General features: G+C 39.9%; 1 protein-coding gene across 15 annotated transcripts in view; it reads right to left on the bottom strand.

Annotated features, from left to right (window-relative positions):
* Positions 1-26,304, bottom strand: part of LOC132590604 (gephyrin) — a 686,862-nt gene that overhangs the window by 421,250 nt on the left and 239,308 nt on the right. For all 15 annotated transcript variants that reach the window (XM_060263562.1, XM_060263569.1, XM_060263559.1 and 12 more), the window contains one exon: positions 16,118-16,210. In XM_060263562.1, coding sequence (XP_060119545.1) covers positions 16,118-16,210 — 93 coding nt within the window. The remainder of the gene's footprint in view (positions 1-16,117; positions 16,211-26,304) is intronic.

Genomic DNA, 26,304 nt, shown 5'->3' on the forward strand with positions numbered 1-26,304 from the left:
TTCAACAACTGAAAAAAACAGATTCTGAAATAATCTGCCTACCGGAAACCCACATCAAAGAAAAAGATATCAAGTATTTACAAAATGAGAAATTGGGCACACTATATTACTCATCGGATCCAGAGAAGAAGAAAAAAGGAGTTGCTATTTATGTTCAAAAGCATATTAAATCGGACTGTGTATTTACTGATAAGCTGGGAAGAATAGTAATCATTCAATTAGAACTCAATGGTGACAAAATGCTACTGGTGAACATCTATGCCCCGAACTAGAATTTGGAAAAATTTTATAAGACATTACATGGAATATTATTGGATTTTACCTCCCGAAATTGTTGCATCATAGGTGACTATAATGCAGTACTTGACCCAGATAAAGACAAAAAAATTGAAGAAAAAAAGAAAAGAAGACGGAGATTTTGCAACACCTTCCCTAAAACGTTTTTGAAAATGGTGGATGAACTTAATCTGGTAGATGCATGGAGGACGAAAAACCCTCAGACGAAGGATTTCACGCATTATTCTTCAGTACATAAAAGCTGGTCAAGAATTGATATGTGCTGGTTATCCATGGATTTGATTGCATCCCTTAATCAAGCGGATATATTACCCAAATCCTTTGCAGATCATAACCCAATCCAAATATCCTTTTCAAGAATACAGAAAAATACACGCTGGACTCTTAACTTACAAATTCTGAAAGAACCAAGATTCATTGAGTTAGCAAAAAAAGAAATGAAAGATTTTTTTTTACCATAATCTTAACAAAGGTACTAAGGTACATTCAGTTTGGGATGCTTTCAAAGCTTTCTTTAGGGGAATTGCGATACAATATTCGGCCAGAAGAAAGAGAGAACGTATGAAAACTTATAGTGATTTAGTAAGTAAACTGAAGGAACAAGAGGAACAACAAAAGAAGAAAAATACGAAAGAAATAAGACTTAAGATTCTTGCTACCCAACATCAACTGAATATATTACTCACAGAAGAGATGGAGAAGAATTTGAAATGGGCCAAGCAAACCCATTTTAAAAACGCTAATAAAATTAGTAGATGGCTAGCTTACAAACTGAAGAAAGAAAAAGAAAGAAAGATCATAAAATCCCTGGAAAATGATAAGAAAGAAGAATTAACTCAAAATAGCCAGATGAAGTCAATTATTCAAGAATTTTACCAAAGATTATATAAAAGACAAGAAATCTCGGATCTAAGGCAAGAAGATTATACTGAAAGTGTTAAAATTAATCGAATATCTGAAGAACAGCGAGAAAATATGGAAAAGCCGATTACGCAGCAGGAAATTGTTGATGCAATACAATATCAAAAACAGAATAAAGCACCGGGCCCAGATGGGCTGCCCATTGAATTCTTTAAAACTTTTGAAGAAATTCTGTTAACGCCATATAAATATGTATTAGAGGAAATTCAAGAAACTAGTGAGATCCCAGCTTCCTGGCAAGAAGCTCTTATCTCTTTAATCCATAAAGAAGGAACCGATTCTGTTAATATCAAAAAATTATAGACCTATCTCTCTATTGAACAGCGACTATAAGATTTTCGCGACAATCTTGGCAAACAGATTCAAAAAAGTAATTACATCTGTGATACATGAAGACCAAACTGGCTTTGTACCAGGGAGGCTAATGAGACAAAATGTCAGACTGTTATTGAATTTGATGGAGTATTATAAAGAACACCCGGAGAAACAGTTTGCTGGGATTATGATAGATGCTGAGAAAGCCTTTGATAGAGTTAATTGGAACTTTATATTAAAATCGCTAGTAGCAATGGGATGTGGAAATAAATTTACCCAATTAGTAAAAGCTATATACACGAAACAGAACGCAAGAGTCAACTTTAATGGAACTAGAACGGAGTTAATTGAAATAGAGCAAGGCACAAGGCAAGGATGCCCATTATCCCCATTACTTTTCATCGCAACTTTAGAATTCCTAACTAAAAAAATAAGAGACGATAAAAGGATTAAAGGTACTAAAATCAAGAATGAAGAATTCAAGATACAAGCCTTTGCAGATGACTTACTCTGCATTTTGGAAGAACCAATGTCATCGATAGACCATCTGAAGGAAAGGCTACAACAATATAGTGATGTATCGGGCTTCAAAGTTAATATGCAAAAAACAAAATTTTTGACGAAAAACCTGAACAAAGCACAAATTACACAATTAGAAGAAAAATCTGACTTTAAAAGTGAAAAGAAAATAAGATATTTAGGAATCCAATTTACAAATTATTTAAAAGATCTTTTTCGACTAATTATGAAAAAACGTTAAAAGAAATCCGATCTGATCTTGAGAGATGGACAGGTCTACAAATCTCCCTTCTGGGCAGAGTTGCAACAATTAAAATGAATGTGTTGCCCAGAATCCTGTTTCTTTTTCAGATGGCACCAATTATCCTACCAAAGGCATTTTTCCATGATCTTAACAGGATGATTTCGGAATTTATATGGCAAGGCAAGAGGCCTAGAATCAAACTTAAAATATTACAGGATAGTAAATCTAGAGGAGGCTTCTCACTCCCAGACTGGACCTTATATCATAAAGCATGTTGTATTGTGTGGCTTAGAGACTGGTTAACCTTGGAGAATAAGAGACTGCTGGCTATTGAAGGAGCAGGATTAGAGAGAGGCTGGCATAATTACCTTTGGTATCAAAATCCACCCAAGGCTAGTCTATTTTTAAGACACGAAATAAGAAAATCTTTATTTAGAGTGTGGCTTGAAATTAAAAGTAAGTACGTATACACTCCTTTATGGTTGTCACCTATTGAGGCTTCCACGCATCCGAATTTGTTTAAGTGGGGAAGCTTGAATACATATGGAGATCTATTAGATAAGCAAAATAACTTGAAACTGGAAGAAATTAGTAATTTAGATTGGTGGCTGCAATGTCAGGTAAAGTCTAAATATCAAAGAGATAAAGAGAAAGGCTTCCCGAAGAAATCAAAGCTAATTGAGTTGGACCGGCTGTTGCAATTAAAACCAAAATTTATTTCTAATGTGTATAAATGGTTGCTCCAGGATAAAATGCAGGGTGAACTAGTTAAAGAAGCCTGGATTAATTGGTTAAAAGATTTTGGCTATAATATAGAACTAGAAGAGTGGGAGAAAATATGGAGACACAACTTTAAATTGACAAGATCTGCAGTCTACAAAGAGAATTTGTATAAAATGGCATATCGCTGGTATCTCACACCGGTACGATTAGCAAAAATATATCCTGACTACAATAATAAACGTTGGAAGTGTAAAAAAATTAAAGGGTCCATGTACCACATATGGTGGCAATGTGACTATGCAAAAAAATATTGGGCTTTGATAAGTACATGGATCAAAAAAATTCTTAAAACTAACTTACCCCAATCAAGTCTCACTCAGCTTACCAGCAGCTCTGTTCAAGATCCAACAGCTCCTTCAACTGCAGTTCAGCCACTTCTGAGCCACATTTTACTTGTTTAATATTCATTTGTCTTTTATTGTCATTCACTATGGGAATGGGTTAGTATCATATAGAGTTGGTAGGGACCTCCAGAGTCCAGTAGCACCTAATAAAATTTTTGGCAGGGCATGAGCTTTGGGGGCCTCTCATTTCTTCAGTTACAGCTGTAAATCCACTGTTCCTTATATCTCGGAGAGTGGAATGAATTCAGATAAAAAATGACAATAGCAGGCATTAGTAATGGGACAAGATACCTAGGACTCAATGGAGGATGCACTGAGCTGCATTTTCAGTTGCAATTCAGCAGACTCTCTAATCTCCCTTTGAAACTCCTTTATAAGAAAACTAAACATAAGAACATAACAGAGGCCATGTTGGACCAGGCCAATGGCCCATCCATTCCAATACTCTGTATCACACAGTGGCCAATATACACAAACACACACACATACACACACACTGGCTAACAGCCACTGATGGACCTCTGCTCCATATTTTTATCCAATCGCCTCTTGAAGCTGGCTATGCTTGTAGCCGCCACCACCTCCTGTGGCAGTGAATTCCTCACGTTAATCACCCTTTGGGTGAAGAAGTACCTCCTTTTATCCATTTTAACCTGACTGCTCAGCAATTTTAACCTGACTGCTCAGCAATTTCATTGAATGCCCACAAGTTCTTGAATTGTGAGAAAGAGAGAAAAGGACTTCTTTCTCTACTTTCTCCATCTCATGCATTATCTTGTAAACCTCTATCATGTCACCCCGCAGTTGACGTTCCTCCAAGCTAAAGAGCCCCAAGCGTTTTAACCTTTCTTCATAGGGAAAGTGTTCCAAACCTTTAATCATTCTAATTGCCCTTTTCTGGACTTTTTCCAATGCTATAATATCCTTTTTTTGAGTAAAACAATTTTTATTATTCAGCAACATTAATCAGTTATAATCTAAAAATAAACATAAAAAATATTGCATCACATTTCCATCTCCCTCCCCCCTTTTTGTGACTTCCCCAGTGCATTCAACTTAAAATATAAAAAGAATAAAAGGTAATATTAACCTTTTAAGAACCTATTAAAAATAACAATAACAAAAAAAACTTATGACTATAATAAAATACAAATAAGAACAAAATTACTTATTACTATTATTATCTATCTTGATTAATAGTCCATTTATAATATTGCTATACTTAATTCTTAATGTTATCTATCCTAATTATAATCCATTAAACCCAAACCTTATATGCAAAAACACTGTATATTTCCATAATTCTACTTTACCTATAGTTAACACTTTACATTAAAAAAAATTAACCACTGTTAAAAATCACCAAATGTCCTTTCACCTTCCAGTGTTTTTAAAAATACTTTTGAAATTTCTCCCATTCCTTGTCATATTTATCTATATCAAGTTCTTTTAATGTTCTAGTAAGCTTGTCCATTTCACTCCAATGCATAACTTTCATAATCCAGTCCCATTTTTCTGGTAATTTATTTTGCTTCCACAGCTGCACATATAATGGCCGTGCACCTGAAAGCATGTACCAAAGTAATGTTCTATCTTGTTTAGGAAAATTTTCCATTTGTAATCCCAACAAAAAGATTTCACGTGCTTTCTTTATATTATAACCCAAAATCTTTGAAATTTCTTGCTGAATCATTTGCCAAAATTGTATAGCCTTTTCACAAGTCCACCACATGTGACAGAAAGATCCTTCATGTTTTTTACATTTCCAACATCGATCAGACATCTGGTTATTTATTTTCGAAAGTTTCTTAGGAGTCATATACCATCTATATAACATTTTAAAACAATTTTCTTTAATATTACTACATGTCGATATTTTCATAGAGTTCTTCCATAAATATTCCCATTGTTCCATCTGAATGTCTTTATTTATGTTAATTGCCCACTTTATCATTTGAGATTTAATCACTTCTTCCTCTGTAGACCACGTCAATAATAATTTATATACTTTCGAAATCATTTTTTCATTATTGCCAAACACCATTCTTTCCAGTTCAGATTGATCCTGTCTTATTCCTTCATTTCTAATACCCTGTTCAAGCAGACTTCTAATCTGTTGCAATTGAAACCAATTATACTTATAAAACCAATTCTTCCGCTGATTTTTATTCCACCTTGCCGCCTTGTATTTTTAGCAATTGTTTGTATGTTATCTAATTTTCTTCCTTAATATCAGAATATTTTTGAGGTGCAGTGACCAGAATTGCCCACAGTACTCCAAATGAGACCGCACCATCGATTTATACAGGGGCATTATGATAGTGGCTGATTTGTTTTCAATTCCCTTCCTAATAATTCCCAGCATGGCGCTGGCCTTTTTTATTGCAATCGCACACTGTCTTGACATTTTCAGTGAGTTATCTACCACGACCGCAAAATCTCTCTCTTGGTCAGTCTCTGCCAGTTCACAACCCATCAACTTGTATTTGTAGCTGGGATTCTTGGCCCCAATGTGCATTACTTTGCACTTGGCCACAATCTCTTGTCACCTCAATCTGACTCAGGTCTTTCAACACCCCTTCCAAAATTAGTGGTTCTGGAGCAGGAAAACACTTCTCGTCTTCCACAGTGAAGACGGAGGCAAAAAATGCATTCAGCTTCTCAGCCATTTCCCTATCCTCCTTCAGTAATCCTTTGACCCCTTGGTCATCCTAGGGCCCCACTGGCTCCCTGGCTGGTTTCGTGCTTCTAATATATTTGAAGAAATTTTTATGGTTGGTCTTTATGTTTTTTGCAATATGCTCCTCATAGTCCCTTTTTGCCTGCCTGATCACAGTCTTGCATTTGATTTGCTACAGCCTGTGTTCCCTTTTATTAATCTCACTTGGACTAGCTTTCCACCGCTTAAAGGAGTCCTTCTTACCTTTTACAGCTTCCATTACTTTATTTGTTAACCATGCAGGCCTTCTCTTATACCTGTTTGTGCCTTTCCTAACTTGTGGTATATATTTTATCTGAGCTTCTAGGATTGTAGTTTTAAATAGCCTCCAAGCTTCCCCAAGGGTTTTGACTGCATTTACCTTTCCTTTCAGTTTCGTCTTCACATGCCTCCTCATTTCAGAGAATTTACCTCTTATAAAGTTAAACGTGGTTATGCTGGTCTTTTGGGGCAACTCCCTATTTATACAAATGGTGAAATCAATAACGTTATGGTCACTCCTCCCAAGCGGTGCAATCACTTTTACATCTCTCACCACGTCTTGGGCATTACTTAGAACCAAATCCAGGATCGCCCCACCCCTGGTAGGTTCTGTGACCATCTGCTCCATAGCGCAGTCATTGAGAGCATCTAGAAACTCAATCTCTTTCTCTCAACCTGACACATATTGACCCAATCAATCTGCAGGTAGTTAAAACCATCTATTACAACACAGTTTTTACATTTAGCTGCTATCTTTAATCCTTCCATCATATTATAATCGTCCTCTATCTTTTGATTTGGTGGGCGATAACAAACTCCCATAGTTAAATTTCCTTTTGGGACCTCTATTTCGACACAAAGCATTTCTAGAAGGGAATCTAATACTTTGACCTCAGTCTTACTGGACTGTATACCTCTGACATACAGAGCCACGCCACCTCCAACCCATCCCTCCCTATCCTTCCGATATAACTTATATCCAGGAATCACTGCATCCCACTGATTCTCGTCATTCCACCAAGTTTCTGAAATTCCCACAATGTCTATGTTTTCCCCCAACACTAAACATTCCAATAATACAATAGAATACAAACACCTATAATTTCCCAGGCAAGTTAGGCCCGCAACCTTCCTCCTGCTGCCTCGAGACTTTTGCAGGCAGTCCATACTGTTTGTCACCATCTCAGTGGACAATGCTGATCCATTACCCGGTAGAAAAGCAACAGCTAACCCTTCATCTCTTTGAGATGAGTCCTCCCGAACCAGAGACATTTCATCTCCTGTCGGCTTTCCCCCAAGATTTAGTTTAAAAACTGTTCTGCCACCTTTTTGATTTTAAGCGCCAGCAGCTTGGTTCCATCTGGGGACAAGTGGAGACTGTCTCTTTTGTACAGCTTCCGCTTGTTCCAGAAAGCATCCCAGTGCCTAACAAACTTAAACCATTCTTCCCTACACCATCGTCTCATCTACACACTGAGACTTCTAATTTGTACCTGTCTCTTCTGAGAAGGCTACCTTGGAGGTCCTGGCCTTAAGTCTCCTGCCTAGCAGCCTAAATTTTTCCTCCAGGACCTCACGACTGCATTTCCCCACATTGTTGGTGCCAACATGCACCACGACCACTGGCTCCTCCCCAGCACTGTCTATCAGCCTATCTACAACACACATAATGTCTGCTACCTTTGCACCAGGCAGGCAAGCCACCATACGGTCAGTACATGGTTTTGCTGTGGCAGGGTGGCTCAGGCTGAGTCAACTGTAGTTGAATCTGACGAAGGCGGAGGTCCTGTACCTAAGTCATGGTGGGCTTGGAACCAAGGTCTTACTACCAACCTTTGATGGGGCACCACTTACACCGGTGCACAAGGTCAAAAGTTCAGGGGTGCTCCTGGATCCCTCTTTAAATACAGAGGCCAAGGTGGCAGCCACTGCCAGATCAGCCTTCTATCATCTGCAGCTGATAAGACTGTTGGTCCCCTACCTCGAACGCAGCGACTTGGCGACAGTGATCCATGCCACAGTCACCTCAGGATTGGATTACTGCAATGTCCTCTACATGGGGCTGCTCTTGTCTCAAACCCGGAAGCTTCAACTAGTGCAGAACGCAGCAGCCAGGTCGTTAATGGGCCTTCCTTTACGGGAACACATTCAACCTGTGCTGAAAACGCTTCACTGGTTTCCTATTGCATACTGGGTTCGTTTCAAGGTGTTGGTCCTCACCTTTAAGGCCCTATATGGCCAGAGGCCTGCATACCTTAGGGACCGTCTTTCCCCATATGTTCCCCAGAGAGAACTTCGGTTTGGATCACAAAATCTACTTATAATCCCCGGCCCTAAGGAGGCCAGGCTCATGACAACTAGAGCCAGAGCCTTCTCTGTAGTGGCTCCACGCTGGTGGAATGAGTTGCCGGAAAAGGTCAGGGCCCTGAAAGAGTTCATACAATTCTGCAGGGCCTGTAAAACGGCACTCTTCCACCAGGCATTTTTAAACTAGACTGCTGGCCACTACAGTCCTAGGTAACTTATGAATCATCCCTTGTAGTCCGCTGTACAGCAGCTGCGAAAAAGACAATTTAAGTTCAGCTTACAGAGAATTGAAAACTAAGATTATAGCACCGAAACATTTTATGTATTTTTTGTTTTTATATTATTTTATGATCTATTGTTTTAATGTATTACTGTGTTTACTCATGCATATGCATGTCTATGTGAGCCGCCCTGAGCCTGCCTAGGCGAGGAGGGCAGGATACAAATGGAATGAAAATAAATAAATAAATAAAAATAAATAAATAGCACAATTCATTGGGCACACAATCTTAGATACTTGTGCTGTATGACTCTGATGTTCATTCATTCCGGGCCACATAGAAGTGGTGTCTTCAGTGGGGGATGACTTTTTTATTGGATGCCCACTGTCTCAGCCAAAGGCCTGGTGGAACAGCTCCATTTTACAAGCCCTGAGAAATGGGAAGAATTCCTGCAAGAGCTTGATCTATGACAGGAACATGTTCCACAAGGCTGGGGCCAAGACAGAAAAAGCCCTAGTCCTTGTCAGGGTGAGGTGGATATCCCTCAGGCTGGGAACAGCCACCAGATCTTGTTAGGCAGAGCACAAGCTCTCCAGGACACATATGGAGAGAGGTAGTCCCTCAGGTATGTCAGTGGTATATACTTTATCTGATCTTGTAGGATTGTAGTTTTAAATAGTCACAAAGCTTCCTGAAGGGGTTTGACCCTTTTTGCCTTTCCTTTCAGTTTCCTCTTTACATACCTCCTCATCTCAGAGAAGTTACTGAACATGTATTGACTCAATTCATGTGTGGTTACTTAAAATCACCTATTATGACAGTTTTATGTCTAGCCGATATCTTTAATTCCTTCATCATTTCATAATCATCCTCTATCTTTTGATCTGGTGGGCAATAACGAACTCCCAGACTTAAGCATCCTTTTGGGCCCACTATTTCGACCCAATGCATTTCTAGAAGCAAATTGAATTCTCTTATCTTCTCAATCTTACTGGACGGTATACCCTCTCTGACATACAGAGCCACCCCGTCTCCAACCCTTTCCTCCCTATCCTTCCAATATAATTTATATCCTGGAGTCATTCCACCAAGTTTCTGAAATACCCACAATCTCTATATTTCCCCCCAACATGAAGCATTCCAACTCTCTGATTTTACCTTGGACACTTATAGCATTTGCATATAAACATCTATAATTTCTCAGGCATGTTAGGCCCACAACCTTCCTCCTCCTGCTGCCTCCAGACTTTGCCAGGCAGTCCAAACTATTTGTCATGGTCTCTCAGTGGAAAACTCTAATCCATTGCCCTGTAGAAAAGTAACAACGAACTTCATCTCTCTGAGATTCGTCATTCCGAAGCAGACATTTCACCTCCTGTTGGCATTCCCCAAGATTTAGTTTAAAAACTGCTCTGCCATGTTTTTGATTTTAAGTGCCAGCAGCCTTTTCTTCTCAGGACAAGTGGCAACTATCTCTTTTGTACCTGCTTGTTCCAAAAAGCATCCCAGTGCCTAACAAACTTGAAGCTTCCTCCCTACACCATTGTCTCATCCATGCATTGAGACTCCTAATTTGTGCCTGTCTCTCCAGCCCTGCACATGGAACAGGTAGCACTTCTGAGAAGGTTACCTTGGAGGTCCTGGCCTTGAGTCTCATGTGTACCAACCTAAATTTTTCCTCCAAGACCTCACAACTCCATTTCCCCACATCGTTGCTGCCAACATGTACATGACCATTGGCTTCTCCACAGTAAACTCTATCAGCCTATCTAGAACACATGTAGTGTCCACTACCTTTGCACCAGACAGGCAACTTACCATAAAGTCAGTACGCAGGTTTGCCACCCAGCTGTCTACTTGTCTAAGGATCAAATCATCATCTACCAAGAGCCCTCCACCCCACCCAGGGATGGTTCTTTGGTGCGGAAGGTTACCTGTTCACCAACTGAAGAAGAGGTCCCTTTTGAGGGCACATTCCCCTTATCCTCAGCATGGTGCCCTATTGCCTCTTGACCCTCATGCTCCCTGGCAACAGCAGGGCTGCCATTTCCAGAGTGGGACACATCTAACAAGTCCTCAAGAGTCTTCTCCAAGTAACTGTCTCTGCTTCTCCAGGTCAGCCACTTCGACCTCAAGGGTGCAAACACATTCCCTGAGAACCAGGACCTCTTTGCACTGAGCATTCACACAAGACTTCTGTCCAGTGGGCAGACAGTCATACATATGACATGCATGCAAAACACTGGATAGCCCCCAACCCCCTGCTAGCATTCTGCCTTCAAAATTGCTTTTTTAAATTTACAATTCCCCCTTTAATAACTTTTGTGTTTATGTGACTCTCTTTGTGGAAAGTCTACTTACCTTATTGTGAACACAAGGAGACTATGGCACTGGGTTTCTCACTTGGCTTCCTGGTCCTTCCTGGGCTTCTTTCAGAGCTCCTAGGCCAAGAGCCCTTTAGCTTGCACCTCTGGCAAGGTGCAGCCTTATAAATACAAAGAGGATGGGGCCAGCAGACAGCCCCAGGCAACACAGACACTTCCGATCAGCAACAATCACCTGATGCAATCAGCTACACTCAGCTACAGCCCAGTCAAAACAGACAACAGAAACAGCAGTTCCTCTTCCCCAGCAAGCAAACACAAAAACTCAGACTCACTCCTTCCTCACAGTAGCACTCAGCTAATTCTCCTCAGCAGTTAAGAAAAGGCAGTTAAGAAAAGGCACTCACACCTTCAGCAGTACCCTTTTCCGCTCTCTTTCAGAGCTCAACTGACTGCAGAGGACTGCACTGTTAGAATACCACTTTGGCTTCTATAAAATTAAACTTTTGTTTCTAATTAGTTTGAGTTAAATATGCATACTTTTGTCTCCCTTTTCATATTTGGGGTTAAATTACAGGCCAAATACCACAACTGCTTTGTCCAATATAATCCAAATGTATTGAACACTAACCTGAACAAAACTGAAATGTAATATCTAAACAGAAAACTAATACTGTTTATTATTGTTTATATTTAAAGGATTGGGGACAAGTATATGGATCCCAGGAGAAGACACTAGCATGGGCCAGGATAAAATCACTTCTTAATACTTTTAGATTTTTGAGGTTTTTCTGCAGAATCCTAATCCTCTTCTTCCATTTTTTAAATTACTTGATTGTGGCTATCGAACAAAAATCTGAAATGCTGATACAAAAATTACGTTGCCTGGTTTAAAAAAATTAGATTGATAGGAAAATGAGCAATATTAATTACATGAGACATTTAGAATGAAAATATAAAAAGGAAATCTATCTTTGAAGGCTATTTGGGTCTTACAGAACAACCAACAGAGTGGCCCAAAATACAGAGAAATTAAGGGAAAGAAGCAAATAATATTCAAGTCAGCATTGTGTTGTGATTAGAAAGCTGGACTAAGATCTGCGAGTCCTGGGTTTGAATTCCTACTCTACCATGGAAGTTTGCTGGGTGACCTTAGGCTACTCGCATACTCTCTGCCTAAAGGTTTTGAAGATAAAACAGGAGAAAAGAACAATGAAAGTTGCTTTGAGGCCCCACTGGAAAGTAAGATAAGGGTATGAATGAAGTAAATAAATCTGGAGTTGACAATGGTGTTATAGAAGCATGTAATGTTATTGGATCTATAATTACTGCATTAAAATAGTATACTGATGCTTAAAAACATCAGTTTCTGAACTATCCACAGCAGGAGTGTCAATCTTGGTAACTGGAAAAAAGCCCACAGGAAAAAAAGCTCACAGAAAAACCCCACGCTCATAAATGCTCACAGGAAAAAAGCCCACGTGGGAAAAGTCCACACAGAAAAAAAGCCCACATGGAAAAATACCATGTAAAGTACCAAAGATATTTATAATTGTGGATAGCCATTTGCCTCCATTTATGAGAATGAACAGGTATTACCTATGTTTTATGTTGCTGTTTTAGGATTAAAATAAAATATTCACATGCAACCATTTGTGTTGTGATTTTATCAAGTATAATTAAATAATTTTGCTAAGTTATTTGTATATTTGATGGACTGCAGAGGGACCTGGCTTGTCCATGGCTGGCGATTGGGAATAGGTGAGGTAGGTGGCAACCTGGGGCGTCACCTCAGCTATGAAACCCTGCGAGGTCCCTCCCCCCCCCCCAAATGCTCTTGGCTTCCCGGGTCACAGACCTAGGAAGCTGAGAGTATCTGGATGGTGCATTGATGGAGCTCCAACACAGGCCCCCTGCTGGTTTGAATGATCCAATAACATGCTTGTGTGTGGACCCAGAGTTGTATATAGTTGGCCCCATTGGCCCTGTTCTCCAATCTTTTAGTGCAGCCCTATACAATGCTGTATCTAATAAAGAACTTCCATTTCTCAACAGTTTTCCTCACTGCATCTACAACCTCACCTCCTCAGTGCATTGAACCCACTATATTATAGGCACCAACAACTGTCAAGAGCTTGGGTGTAATTCTGGAGACTCAGATCACAAATATTGCCAGACTGATGTTTTTCCATTAGCACCAGGTCAGGAAACTGGCCCCCTACCTGTCCCACCCTGATCTAATAACAGCAATCCATGCAACCGTCAATTCCAGATTGGACTACTGTAACTTGCTCTACATGTGCTAAGTCTTGAGACTGATCCAGAAACTCCAGCTGGTACAGAATGGAGCAGCACAGGTCATTACGGAGACACCATGAACAGCACACATTTGATCTGTGCTGTGTAAGCTGCACTGGTTACTAGTTGAACACTGGATCAGGTTCAAGGTTTTGATGCTTACCTTTAAGGCCCTAATGGTATGGGTATTTTCAGGACTGCCTCTCCTGGTAAACCCCCTGATGGGCATTACACGCCGCTGATAAGAACTTGCTTGTGCTCCCTGGGTCAAGAGATATCTGGTTGTCCTCAATCAGGACCAGAGCTTGTAGTGTTCTGGTCCCAAGCTGGTGGAACTGTTTGCTGAGTAACATCTGTGCCCAACAGGGCTTGATGCAGTTCCGCAGGGCATGTAAGGCATTTGGTTAAGGACAGTAACAGCTTTCATCTGGCTGGCATTTCCTCCCCTTTGCAGGATGATAGTATAACTGGAAATTCAGATTGCTATCTGAGCAAATTTGACTGATATTTTATTGTAATTGTAATGATTTAACCTATATGTTGTTTGTTTATTGTTGTACACAGCCCCAAGCACTGTTTACAGGGAACAAGTAGTATAAAAATCAAATTTAATAAATAATAAAGAAATAATAGAACATATTAAAATCATACATAAAATAATCATCATGAGAACAAAACATAATTACTGTAAGTCTTGTCTTTGTTTTACTTTATTTTTGATTTTTTACTGAAAAAGTTAATGAACTTCCATTTCTCAACAGTTTTTCTCACTGCATCTGCAAACATTTTTTCTTGTCCTCTATTTCCCCCAAAATACAGTATTGAAAATAAATTTTTAAAACCCCACAAATTGCATTCGCAAAAACAAAGAAATGACTTTACTGACCAGCGTTAAAAAAAATCCCACACCTGACAAATTACTGACCAAGATGGAAAAAAACTTTTACTGATTTTACTGACCATTTTCCACCCCTGATTGATAAACAACATAGTATAAAGTACAGATACATACTATGCAAGGAGCAACATGCAAGTCATACTTCAATCCAGGATAATGCTGAGTGATACTTTCCAAACACTATACGAAATGATACCAGTGCGAATTATTTCTGCCAGCTAGGTTATGATAGAAATAAAAATGAAAGTTCCAATCTTTCCCAGGGAAACGGCAGTTTAATACATAGAGTGGGAATGTTCTCCAAAACACCTTTCATGGGTGCAGCCAGCAGTTTGAGTCATTTTTGCTGGTTTGATCTCATGCTTTCAGGTTTCACATTAATAGTAAGACCATATGGTTGGGGTTGATCACATGGATGTCACTCGTATTACTGGTTCCCTCCCCTCTTGGCAATATCTAAGTACCATGGGATAAAAGGATGCAATTGGTCCCACCATGCAGTCATGTTATTCATTAGGGTTGCCAGGCCTGACTCAAAAAATATCTGGGGACTTTGGAAGTAGAGCCAGGATACTATAGGAGTGGAGCCAGTAGCAAGGTTGTGACAAGTATGATTGAACTCCAAAGGGAGTTCTGTCCATCACACTTAATGGGACCATGCTCCTTTTAAATTCCTTTCCTTCATGGGAAATAATGGAGAATGGGGGGCACCTTCTTCTGGACTCCCCTGGTCCAATTTTTTTGAAACTTGGGGGGAGGGGGTTGAGGAGAGGCACTAGATGTTATGTTGAAAATTTGGTCCCTCTACCTCAAAAAACAACCCTCCCCCCCAGAGCTCCAGATACCCATGAATCAATTCTCCATTATACTCTAAGGAGACCAGTCTCCAAAGAGTATAATATAGAGTGCCCAGTTGACATTCAACCCCACCCCGGCCTCCAAACCAGGGGATCCCCTGCCCCCAACTGGAGATTTGGTAAACACAAGTGAGACTCACAGATGAAGGTGGAAGGAGATCAAAAGCAACGCTTCCGTGTAAACTGAACAGATTTCTTAAAGGAATAAAGCCAAAAACCATCAAATTAGCAAAGTTTCTAGTTTTATTATTAGTGCAACTATTGAACATAGAAAACCAACGAAACAAAGCAGTAAACTGGAAGAGGACGCAGCCTACTAAGTATCTCAGTCCATAAGTAGTTCAGTCCTTTTTTTCTTACCTGTTGAACTACTTATAGACTGAGATATTTAATAGGCTGCGTCCTCTTCCAGTTTACTGCTTTGTTTTGTTGGTTTTCTACGTTCAATAGTTGCACTAATAAGGAAACTAGATATTTTGCTAATTTGTTTTATGTCTTTATTCCTTTAAGAAATCTGTTCAGACAGTTTAGCATTGTTTTTGATCTCCTTCCCCAACTGGAGATTGGCAACCCTAAAAATTTGCCTTTGAAGTATAGGAATACATCATGCAGAAGCAGATCCAGCACTGCTAGCTGAACACACTTAAGAAAACAAAACTTTATTAGGGTCAAGAAAACAATTGGTGAACATCAAACAATTGTTTGATAAGGAAGGAAGGAAGCCTACACAAAAATATAAGTACTTTATTGTTCCTCTTTGCCAAATCAAGGCATACACTGGGAAGGATTGGCAAGGAATATGACCTCCTGTGGGAACTATTAGCATCTCCGCAGGGAGTTCTAACTCATTCACTGAGGTCCAGTGTTATAGAGGAATGTCTTGCCCAATGCACAAAATTCTAGCAAAACAATAAAATCAGTTGCTACCTTTATGACTGTTCAGCGTAGGCATTTTTTGGCTTGCTTAGTTGCAGAATGATATTGTGTATTATATCAAAAAGGGCATAATACCTTCAGAAGGTTTACATCTAGAGGAATATTACAGATGTTTGAGAATGTTAAACAGTTATAAAGACAAACTATCTCACCTCTGGTGTGACATCCCTTGGTGCAAAACCTGTTCCTCCAGTTGTTAAAATCAAGTTAAGTTCCTTTTCATCACACCAGTCTATCAGAGTCTCCTGAAAAAAGAACAAAATTGTCAGCCTTCCCCTGTTAACAGCTTACTGAAATGCAGCTAAACATTTGTTTTACACTGCAAATCCAAAGCCTTTTAGTATTATAACAATGCAATCTTAGGACAGTTACACTCTGTTCAGAGTAGAGCATTTAAAGGAGCCCAAGAAGTCCAGAATTGCACATCACATGAAAATTACAATAATTTTATCACATAATCTATTTACATAACTGATCTATTAAAATTACTATGGTTTTAACATCTTTTTAGAAATAACCAGATAAACACCATAAGCAAATGCAGTTACACACACTTAGGGGTAATTAAAAAGTTAAAGGATTAAATGGGAAAAGTGCCTTCTGAGAAGAGATTTGAATGGTGGAGAAACTAGTGCCCTGACACAGATATTAAAGTATGAGTACCAGGCAGAAAACAGGCAACAAAGAGAATTATTAAACATATTTAAAAGACAGAACAAGAAATTTTTGGTGACTGGCTGAACTAGGGCTGCCAACCCCCCGGTCCGGGCGGGGAATCTTCCGCCCAGGAGGTTCTCAACCTGCCGGCTCATGTTGAGCCGGTGGGGGGAACCTCCCCCTGAATCACTGGTGCGATGACGTCACCCAGAAGTGATGTCATCAAAATGGTGGCGCCCATTCAGGGCCACTCTAGGCATTTCCGGAAAAACTCTATGGTTTTCCCGGACGCTTTAGACATGTGGGAGGTAAAACTCTATGGTACAATAGGTACCATAGAGTTTTAACCTCCCAAACGGTTACAGCGTGTGGGAAAACCATAGAGTTTTCCGAGAAATGCCTAGAGCAGCCCCACATTGGCACCGCCATTTTCATGATGTCACTTCCGGGTGACGTCATTTCGTTACGGGGTGCACAACGCACACACGAATGTCCCTCGCTGGGAAATGAAGAGGACTTGGCAACCCTAGGCTGAACTTATGGTGCAAATGTCAGAAGCAGGGATATGATGCTCATCATAAGAGTGGAAGGATTGGGAAGGCTAGATTTGCGAAGGCATGGGGAGAAATGGAAAAAATGAAAAAAAAAGTTTCTTTCTCAGGAACATTCATTCCTCCTTAAAAAAATGGACATTTGGGGCTGCAAGGGGGGAAAAGTCTCATGAAATATTCTCTTTTACAGAATGAATGGAATGCTTTTTTTAAAGACAAGCCTTTTCTCGCTCAAAAGGTATAGTATGAACAAGTTTGATCACTTTTTGAATTTTTGCAAAGGGAAAATTGGGAAATTTGGGGGACAATGAACCCCCACACACATTTCTGTAATCACTGAAATGAAAGATGAGGTTTTATTCAAAATGTGCAGTATGAAATTTTATACCTGAGACAATCTACATCAAAAACAAAGCTCCCTTTCTTCAAGACCTTCCACTCACAAGTAGCCCTTCCATCTTTTCAGCATTTGGCTTCAGTTTATTAGCCTCAATCCCCTCAAAAAACTTCCCCCAAATACTGGCTCAGGGTGTCTACAGCCTCCTGTCACGTCCCAGCAGGGATCCCAGCTAACTACCACTCTCAGTCATCTCACTGATGGTCTAGTGCTGAGAATTCTTGGAGCCTAAGAATGGGAAGAAAGGGATTATGGTCACCCTGGTCCTATTTCTCACTGGCTAGCTGCTCCTTTCTTGCCGCCTGGAGTTCAGCTGCCTGCTTTCTCTCTGCTTCATCATCCAGACCCTCCCTATATCCTCTTGTCCCTCATTAGCTCCTTCCCACTCTACCATTGCCTGGTCTCCTGTCTGTCAAACCAGGAAGAACTCCATTAACCTGGAGTTCTTCTTTCCCTCCCCTCCTCCACCTACCGCATAGCATCTTTCTGGCCTACCTACATGCAAATGAGGGCACAGCAGCTGTGGGCAAGACTGGGCAGGGTTTGGCCTGTTTAGTGCATGTGGCTGTGCATGGGCTGCCCACCCCCCACACCTCCTGATCTGGGGTCCTGGAAGACCAACTTTCCCTGACTCCTGAGAGCCCAAGCAAGGTTGAAGGCACACCGCCAGTAATTCCCTTCCTGCAGCAGGGTAGGAGTGGCTCCTGGGATGCTGTGATGAGCAGAGTGCTTACCACTGGCTGCTCGCTCCCTGTGGAGTGTGTTGGGCTCACAATGCTCCATGTTGGAGTCGCAGGAGAGAACCCAGATGCCACAGTTGGCTTAATGGGGCCAAGTGAGTCTCTTGTTTGGGCCATAGTTCTGGGGTGCTGGCAGGCTGCTGTTGGGCATTCCATCTGGCTACTTTCCTGTTTGGCATGGGGGAACTTGGATCATTGCTGCCACTGGCCCCAAACACCTTCCTGGATCTGCCAAAACAATAAGAGCTGTGTCATCCACATACTGGTGACAGCCCAGCTCAAATCTCTGAATGACTACACCCCATGGTTTCACATGAATGTTGAAAAGCATAAGGAACTAGATGGAACCTTGTAAACTCCTAAAGGTCAGAGTGCTCAGACTTGCACAGCTGCCTGTTGCTGCAATTTGATATTTAGTACACCTGAGGCTCCTATTTCTTATTTCGTTCTATAATACTTTGAATCTTATTCTTGGCTTCTTCCCATTCCATACAAAAAATTTTATCATCTGACATTTTTTTTAAAAAAAATATTTTCTTCTATGCCAGGGGTGTTGAATTCATTTGTTATGAGGGCCAGATCTGACATAAATGAGACCTTGTTTATTTATTTATTTATTTATTTGGGATTTATATCCCACCCTTCCCACAAGTGGCTCAGGGCGGCTCATGTTGGGCCGGGCCACGTGTGTACCTATTTAAGATTAGGCAGCAGACATATGAACTTTATAAAGGACACAAACACGATTAAAGATTTTAAAAATAAATAAATAAATAAAACATGCGTAAAAGATTAGCACTGTTGGACTTAAAGGTGCTTTCTTTGTATCTCTTCCATGGGATCCAGCGACAAAAGAACCTCTGGCTCTTTCCTTCCTTCCCCAGGGGACCAGGATGGGGAAGAGCCTCAGCCAATAGAAGGAAGAGAGGCTTGGCTCAGTAGTTCTGCTGTACAATTGACAGCCTAGCAAAGCAAGCTCTCCCTTCCCCCCCCCCACCCTTCCTCCCCAAGGGAGGAGCCTCAGCTAATGTAGAAAATAGAGACTTTGCTCCTGTGCTACTGAGGAAGCCTTGCAAAGCAAACTGTTATGAAGAAGGAAGCAAATGACAGCCAGTTGCTCAGGGGTCCGATAGGAGTCCTTCAAGGGCCTGATTTGACCCCTGGGCCACATGTTTGACATCTCTGTTCTATGCTAATTGGCAACATTTGAAACAAAAAGCTCAACTTTGATAATATGTTCATTTTAATTGCAGAGATTCTTCCTAACCACATAATTTTCAATTTTTCCCATCTTCACAAAACTTCAGGAATGTTTGCTCAGGTTTTTTTGATAGTTGTTCTTGTTCAGTCACACAGTTGAGTCCAACTCTTTGTGACCCCATGGACAAAGTCACAATAGGCCCTCCTGTCTTCCACCATCCTCCAAAGTCTGCTTAAATTCGTGTTTGTTACATCAGTAACGCTGTACAGCCATTTCATCTTTTGCTGTCTCCTTCTTCTTTTGCCTTCTGTCTTTCCCAGCATCAGCATCAGGGAACAGTCAAGGTTGATTTCCCTTAGGACTGACTGATTGGATCTTCTTGCAGTCCAAGGGACTCTCAAGTTACCATTCTACAAATTATCGTTTTGTCCTGTTACATATATTCCCAAATATTCAATCAGTTTTTAGTTACACCACATTCTGTCATTTTTTCCCTATCTCTTCCTATTCTGCTATCTTAAGTCTTCTTTTTATTCAATTTACATCCAGAATGATTTCCAAATCTAATTATTTGTGCCATTATATATTTTAAATAAATATTTGGTTTTGTTACTGATATTACATCATCCACATAACTTTTCATTTATGTGGATGAACTTTTTCATTCTTAATTTTCCTTTACCCCAGCAATTCTAGGGTAAGAAACCAGAATTTATTGAGCCCTTCAAATTCTCTGTTCATGCTCCCAATAGAAGACTACCACAATAAAAACACAAGAAATAAAAATTATTTTTAACATATTGTATGATGATAAATACTCAGGAAAAATCAAGTCATTTGAAGATATACTTTCAAGATTAGAGAAGACCATGAATACTGAGCTCTAACAAATGTGACTGAATTTGAAACAAAAACAGCACTTACTGCAATGAATATAGAAAATATTACTCCAGCTAGACACAGAAGTTAAAAATGTAAAAGAAAATTGGTATAAAATGTTTTAGACAGCCAATAACTCCAAAGAATATTGAGAAAGCAGACAATTTACAGGTGAACATGACTGCTCACTAGATGCACTATGTGCGTTGTCTCTACTCCACCAAGGATGTTTCTGAGGAAGGGATTTGACACACAGGCTTATCTGGATTCCTTCCAGAATAGCTCTGATAACATCAAGGCCATGGGGAAAGAGAGACATAACCTGCTGGTAACAACAGACCTTTCACTATCCCTTTTGGACTTCCCTTGGCTCTTTCCATAACCCTCCTCATTAGGTCTTGTTTTTTTTTTTCATTTTAATTTCTTCTTTTGCATACAAGTACATTATACAGCAAACTAAGGGAAGCAGTATAATGAAGAGCTATCCCCCCCTTCCATGTTGTCTCATCTCCCTACAACAGTCCTGTTCTGGAAGGGAAATATTTCTCTCTGAATGGCAACAAGATATAAAGAACTCATAAAACTCTTCGAACTCTTTGAATTTGGGGAAATGCTAGATTAATGAGGTTTATCTTCAGATAAACTGTTCAACACAAATGTTAAGATGTTAAGATCTGGCTCTACTTCCAAGATGTCTACCCATCTCTAAGTATTTGATATTGCTAAATGTTTTATTTTTTAAAGACTACTGTGAATAAGTTCCACCCCCCCCACCCCCCAATGCACAGTAGGATAAGAGCCTGAACTTTTACCTTATAGGACCTGTGGGATTCTCCCCCATGCTTCTTTATCTTTGTGGAAATTTTAGGTTTTTTTTTAACTTATTGACTGTATATATCTTACCCACTCTTACGTGTGCAGACTGGACATTTTCAGGACTGGATCAGATTCATATAAGGAGTAAACTGAACTTTTTACTAGGCAAGGGCACGAAATGAGAAAATCATGGTTTGCGTTAGTTCATGCCTCACGTGATCACCCCAAGTCGAAGGTTTATTTTGGAATTTATCCAGTTGCCTGAACTGGTTCATGGTCCATTGTTTTGTTTGGTTCAGGAGGTGTAGAACCCACTGGGAGTCTTCAGCAGACTCTATTCCACTCGCCCTCCAAGTCTGGTGAAGATTGGATTTAGAATGTCCAAGTTATAGCCCCCTCAAAGCAGGTGCCCCCAGGAAAGCTCAGCTTCACCTCTCACAATTAAAACTTAACTCTTCTCTCTTTGTGCTACAGTGCAAAGTGAAAGCAGTGGAACATATTAGTTGTATACTGCCCTGGAACATACTAGTTGTATTTGCACACAAGAAAATAAGAGATTTAAAACTGAATAAACACAGACACATCCCCACTTATAGTTTCTGATAAGGAGATACAAATTTCCCAATATTTACCTACATCTGTATCTGAGAAAAGAACAGATATTAATATCCTCATGCAAATCATACGAAAGAAAGGAATAAGATACCACTAGAGAATCCCATTCCCCCTGGAGAGCCAGTTTGGTGTAGTGGTTAAGTGTGTGGACTCTTATCTGGGAGAACCGGGTTTGATTCCCCACTCCTCCACTTGCACCTGCTAGCATGGCCTTGGGTCAGCCATAGCTCTGGCAGAGGTTGTCCTTGAAAGGGCAGCTGCTGTGAGAGCCCCCTCCAGCCCCACCCACCTCACAGGGTGTCTGTTGTGGGGGAGGAAGGTAAAGGAGATTGTGAGCCACTCTGAGACTCTTCGGAGTGGAGGGCGGGATATAAATCCAATATCTTCTTCTTCTTTATCTACAGGCAAAAGTGTAATTTTGACAAATCAACAGGCCAGGCTTCTAGCAAAAAAAGTGACAGGGAAAGAACTAGAGGAATTGGAAGAATCAAGAAAAGAAAAAGAAAACTTAAAAAAGACAAACATGACAAAGCCACAGCTTTTTGTCAAAAATGGATACTATGAAGGTCTTATCAGTTAATACCAATGGCTTAAACTCTCCTTCCAAGCGATCAAAGACATTTAATTTGTTAAAAGAACAAAATTTATCTATAATTTGTATGCAAGAAACTCATATCAAAAAGGTACACGAGAAAAAGTTAAATAACAAGAAACTGGTCAAAGCATATGCAGCTTCATCTGCTGAGAAGAAAAAAACTGTGATTCATGTAACTGATCAATGCTTAAGTGTAACAGAAAAGTGAAAAGACCCTGAGGGAAAATATATCTTGTTAAAAATAAGATCTCCAGAAGATAAAATCCTTACAACTGGCTTCACTCTATGCCCCAAATAATGGAAGAGAAAAATTCTATGAAATGTTTTTTCAAACACACTTGGATTTTCAAGAGGGAAGAATTCTAATCTTTGGTGACATGTATGGAGTACTAAATTCAAAAAAGGATAATTTCAAAAAGTCTAAAGGAGGAAAACTACTTAAGGATCTTTTCATCTATATGCAAAATGCAGAACTTAGAAGCTTTATGAGGAACCCTCAAAACTCATGTAAGACACTATACCTTCATTTTAGCCAAACAACAGACACAGTCAATAATTGACATGTCCTAGACATCTAAGATTTTACTCACAAAATCTAGTTGGAAAAAATTGCTTAACATAATTCACTATTGGTTACATGGCTCTGTAACAAGAAGATTGAGAATGAACAGTAATATCTTGCTGCAGATATAGAAGAATTTTTTTAAACTGAACATCAGTTTAAATCCTTAAACTGAAAGGATCTTTCTGTGACAAATATTTGGGAAGCAACTAAAGCATATAAAAGAAGAAAGGTAATTGCCCTTGCCATTAAGAAAAGGAGGAAAAGATTGGTACAATTTTTTTAAAAAATGAGAAAAATCAGACCTTAGAAGGCCAGGATAAAAATCTTTAAAGAAAATAGTTTTAGCAAAAATCAGACATTTAAGAAATCAGTTGGATAGGCTTCAAACTAAAGAAATGCAGGAAAAAACTGAGTTTTGTAAAACATGCAAACAAATGGGGAAGATACCTTGAATACTGACTACATAAAAAAATTGAAAGGTGAAAATTACAGAAAAAAGATGGCATCAGCTATGCAGAGAAAGAAATTCAAGAACACTCTGAATTATTAATTTTATTTAAGGATTTATAAGAACATAACAACATAAGAGAAGTCATGTTGGATCAGGCCAATAGCCCATCCAGTCCAACACTCTGTGTCACACAATGGCCAAAACAAAACAAAGTGCCACCAGGAGGTCCACCAGTAGTGTCAGGACACTAGAAGCCCTCCCACTGTGCCCCCCCAAGCACCCAGAGTTCCAACAATACACTGTGGCTAATAGCCACTGATGGACCTCTGCTTCATATGTTTAGCCAATCAAGCTGTCTATGCTTGTAGCCACCACCACCTCCTGTGGCTGTGAATTCCATGTGCTAATAACCCTTGGCGTGAAGAAGTACTTCCTTTTATCAGTTCTAACCAGACAGCTAAGCAATTTCATTAAATGTCCACGAGTTCTTGTATTGTGAGAAAGGGAGAAAACTACTTCTTTCTATACCTTATCTATCCCATGCATAATCTTGTAAACATCTATCATGTCACCCCGCAGTCGACGTTTCTCCAAGCTCCAGAGCGCCGTTTAAACTTTATACATAAGGAAAGTGTTCCAGCCCTTTAATCATTCTAGTTGCCCTTTTCTGCACTTTTCCCAATGCTATCTTTTTTGAGGTGCGGTGACCAGAATTGTACACAGTATTCCAAATGATGCCACACCATCGATTTATAAAGGGGCATTATGATAATGGCTGATTTGTTTTCAATTCCCTTCCTAATAATTCCCAGCATGGCGCTGGCCTTTTTTATTGCTATCACACACCGTCTCATCATTTTCACTGCGTTATCTACCATGACCCCAAGATCTCTCTTGGTCAGTCTCTGCCAGTTTACACCCCATCAACTTGTATTTATAGTTAGGATTTTTGGTCCCAATGTGCATTACTTTGCACTTGGCCACGTCGAACCTCATTTGCCACATTGACGCCCACTCGCCCAGCCTCAACAGATCTCTTTGGAGTGTCTCACAATCCTCTCTGGTTCTCATCACCCTGAACAATTTAGTGTCATCTGCAAACTTAGCCACTTAACTGCTTACTCCCAACTCCAAAAAATTAATGAACAAGTTAAAAAGCATTGGACCCAGTACTGAGCCCTGCGGCACCCCACTGCTTACCATCCTTCACTGAGAAAATTGCCCTTTTATACTCGTTCCTATTAATTAGTTTTTGATCCACAAGAGAACTTGTCCTTTTACTCCATGACTCTCAAGCTTACTAAGGAGCCTTTGATGAGGAAAGGTATCAAAAGTTTTCTGGAAGTCAAGATAAACAACATCTATTGGGTCCCCTTTGTCCACATGTTTGTTCACCCCCTCAAAGAACTGTAACAGGTTAGTGAGACAAGATCTTCCCTTACAGAACCCATGCTGAGTCTTCCTCAATAACTTGTGTTCATAAATATGCTTATTAATTCTCTCTTTAATAATGGTTTCCACCAACTTTCCTGGTATTGAAGTCAGACTGACTGGCCTATAATTTCCTGGATCTCCTTTGCAACCTGTCCCTAATGTTTTAAATGGTTTAAATGTCTTAAAATTTTAAATTTATTAATTATTTTAACTGTTTTTATGCTTTAATTCTATTTATGTGAAACTTTGTGTTGTGAGCCGCCCTGAGCCACTTGTTGGGAAGGGCGGGATATAAATCATAAAATAAATAAATAAATAAACAAACAAACAAACAAACAAACCCTTTTTAAAGATTTGCACCCTTCCAGTCCTGAGGAACGGAGGCAGATTTCAATTAAAGATTACATATTTTTGTCAGGAGATCCACAATTTAGCCTTTGAGTACTTTCAGAACTCTTGGATGTATGCCATCCGGGCCTGGTGGCTTATCAGTTTTTAATTTGTCTATCAGTTGTAGGACCTCCTCTTGTCACCTCAATCTGACTCAGGTCTTTCAACACCCCTTCCAAAATTAGCGGTTCTGGAGTGGGCAAACACTTCCACAGTGAAGATGGAGGCAAAAAATGCATTCAGCTTCTCAGCCAATTCCCTATCATCCTGTCAATAATCCTTTTACCCCTTGGTCAACCAAGGGTCCCACTGCCTCCCTGGCTGGTTTCCTGCTTCTAATGTATTTGAAGAAAGTTTTTTTGTTGGACTTTTGTGTTTTTGCAATATGCTCCTCATAGTCCCTTTTTGCCTGCCTGATCACAGTCTTGCATTTGATTTGCCACAGCCTCTGGTCCCTTTTACTAACCTCACTTGGACTAGCTTTCCACTGCTTAAAGGAATCCTTCTTACCTTTTATAGTTTCCATTACTTTGTTTGTTAACTATGCAGGCTTTTTAAAATACCTATTTGTGCCTTTTCTGATTTGTGGTATATATTTTATCTGAACTTCTAAGATTATAGTTTTAAATAGCCTCCAAGCTTCCCCAAGGGTTTTGACCCTATTTACCTTTCCTTTCAGTTTCCTCTTCACATGCCTCCTCATCTCAGAAAATTTACCCCTTCTAGCGTTAAAAGTGGTTGTGTGGGTCTTTTGGGGCAACTCCCTATTTATACAAACTGTGAAATCAATAACATTATGGTCACTGCTCCCAAGCGGTGCAATCAGTTTAACATTTCTCACCAGGTCTTGAGCATTACTTAGGACAAAATCCAGGACCGCTGCACCCCTAGTAAGTTCTGTGACCATCTACTCCATAGCACAGTCATTGGGAGTGTCTAGAAACGCAATCTCTTTCTCCGGACCAGAACACATATTGACTCAATCAATCTGTGGGTAGTTAAAATCACCTATTATGACACAGTTTTAACATTTATATTCCACCCTCCC

The sequence above is a fragment of the Heteronotia binoei genome, unplaced genomic scaffold (assembly GCF_032191835.1).
Source record: "Heteronotia binoei isolate CCM8104 ecotype False Entrance Well unplaced genomic scaffold, APGP_CSIRO_Hbin_v1 ptg000334l, whole genome shotgun sequence".
Classification (NCBI taxonomy): domain Eukaryota; kingdom Metazoa; phylum Chordata; class Lepidosauria; order Squamata; family Gekkonidae; genus Heteronotia; species Heteronotia binoei.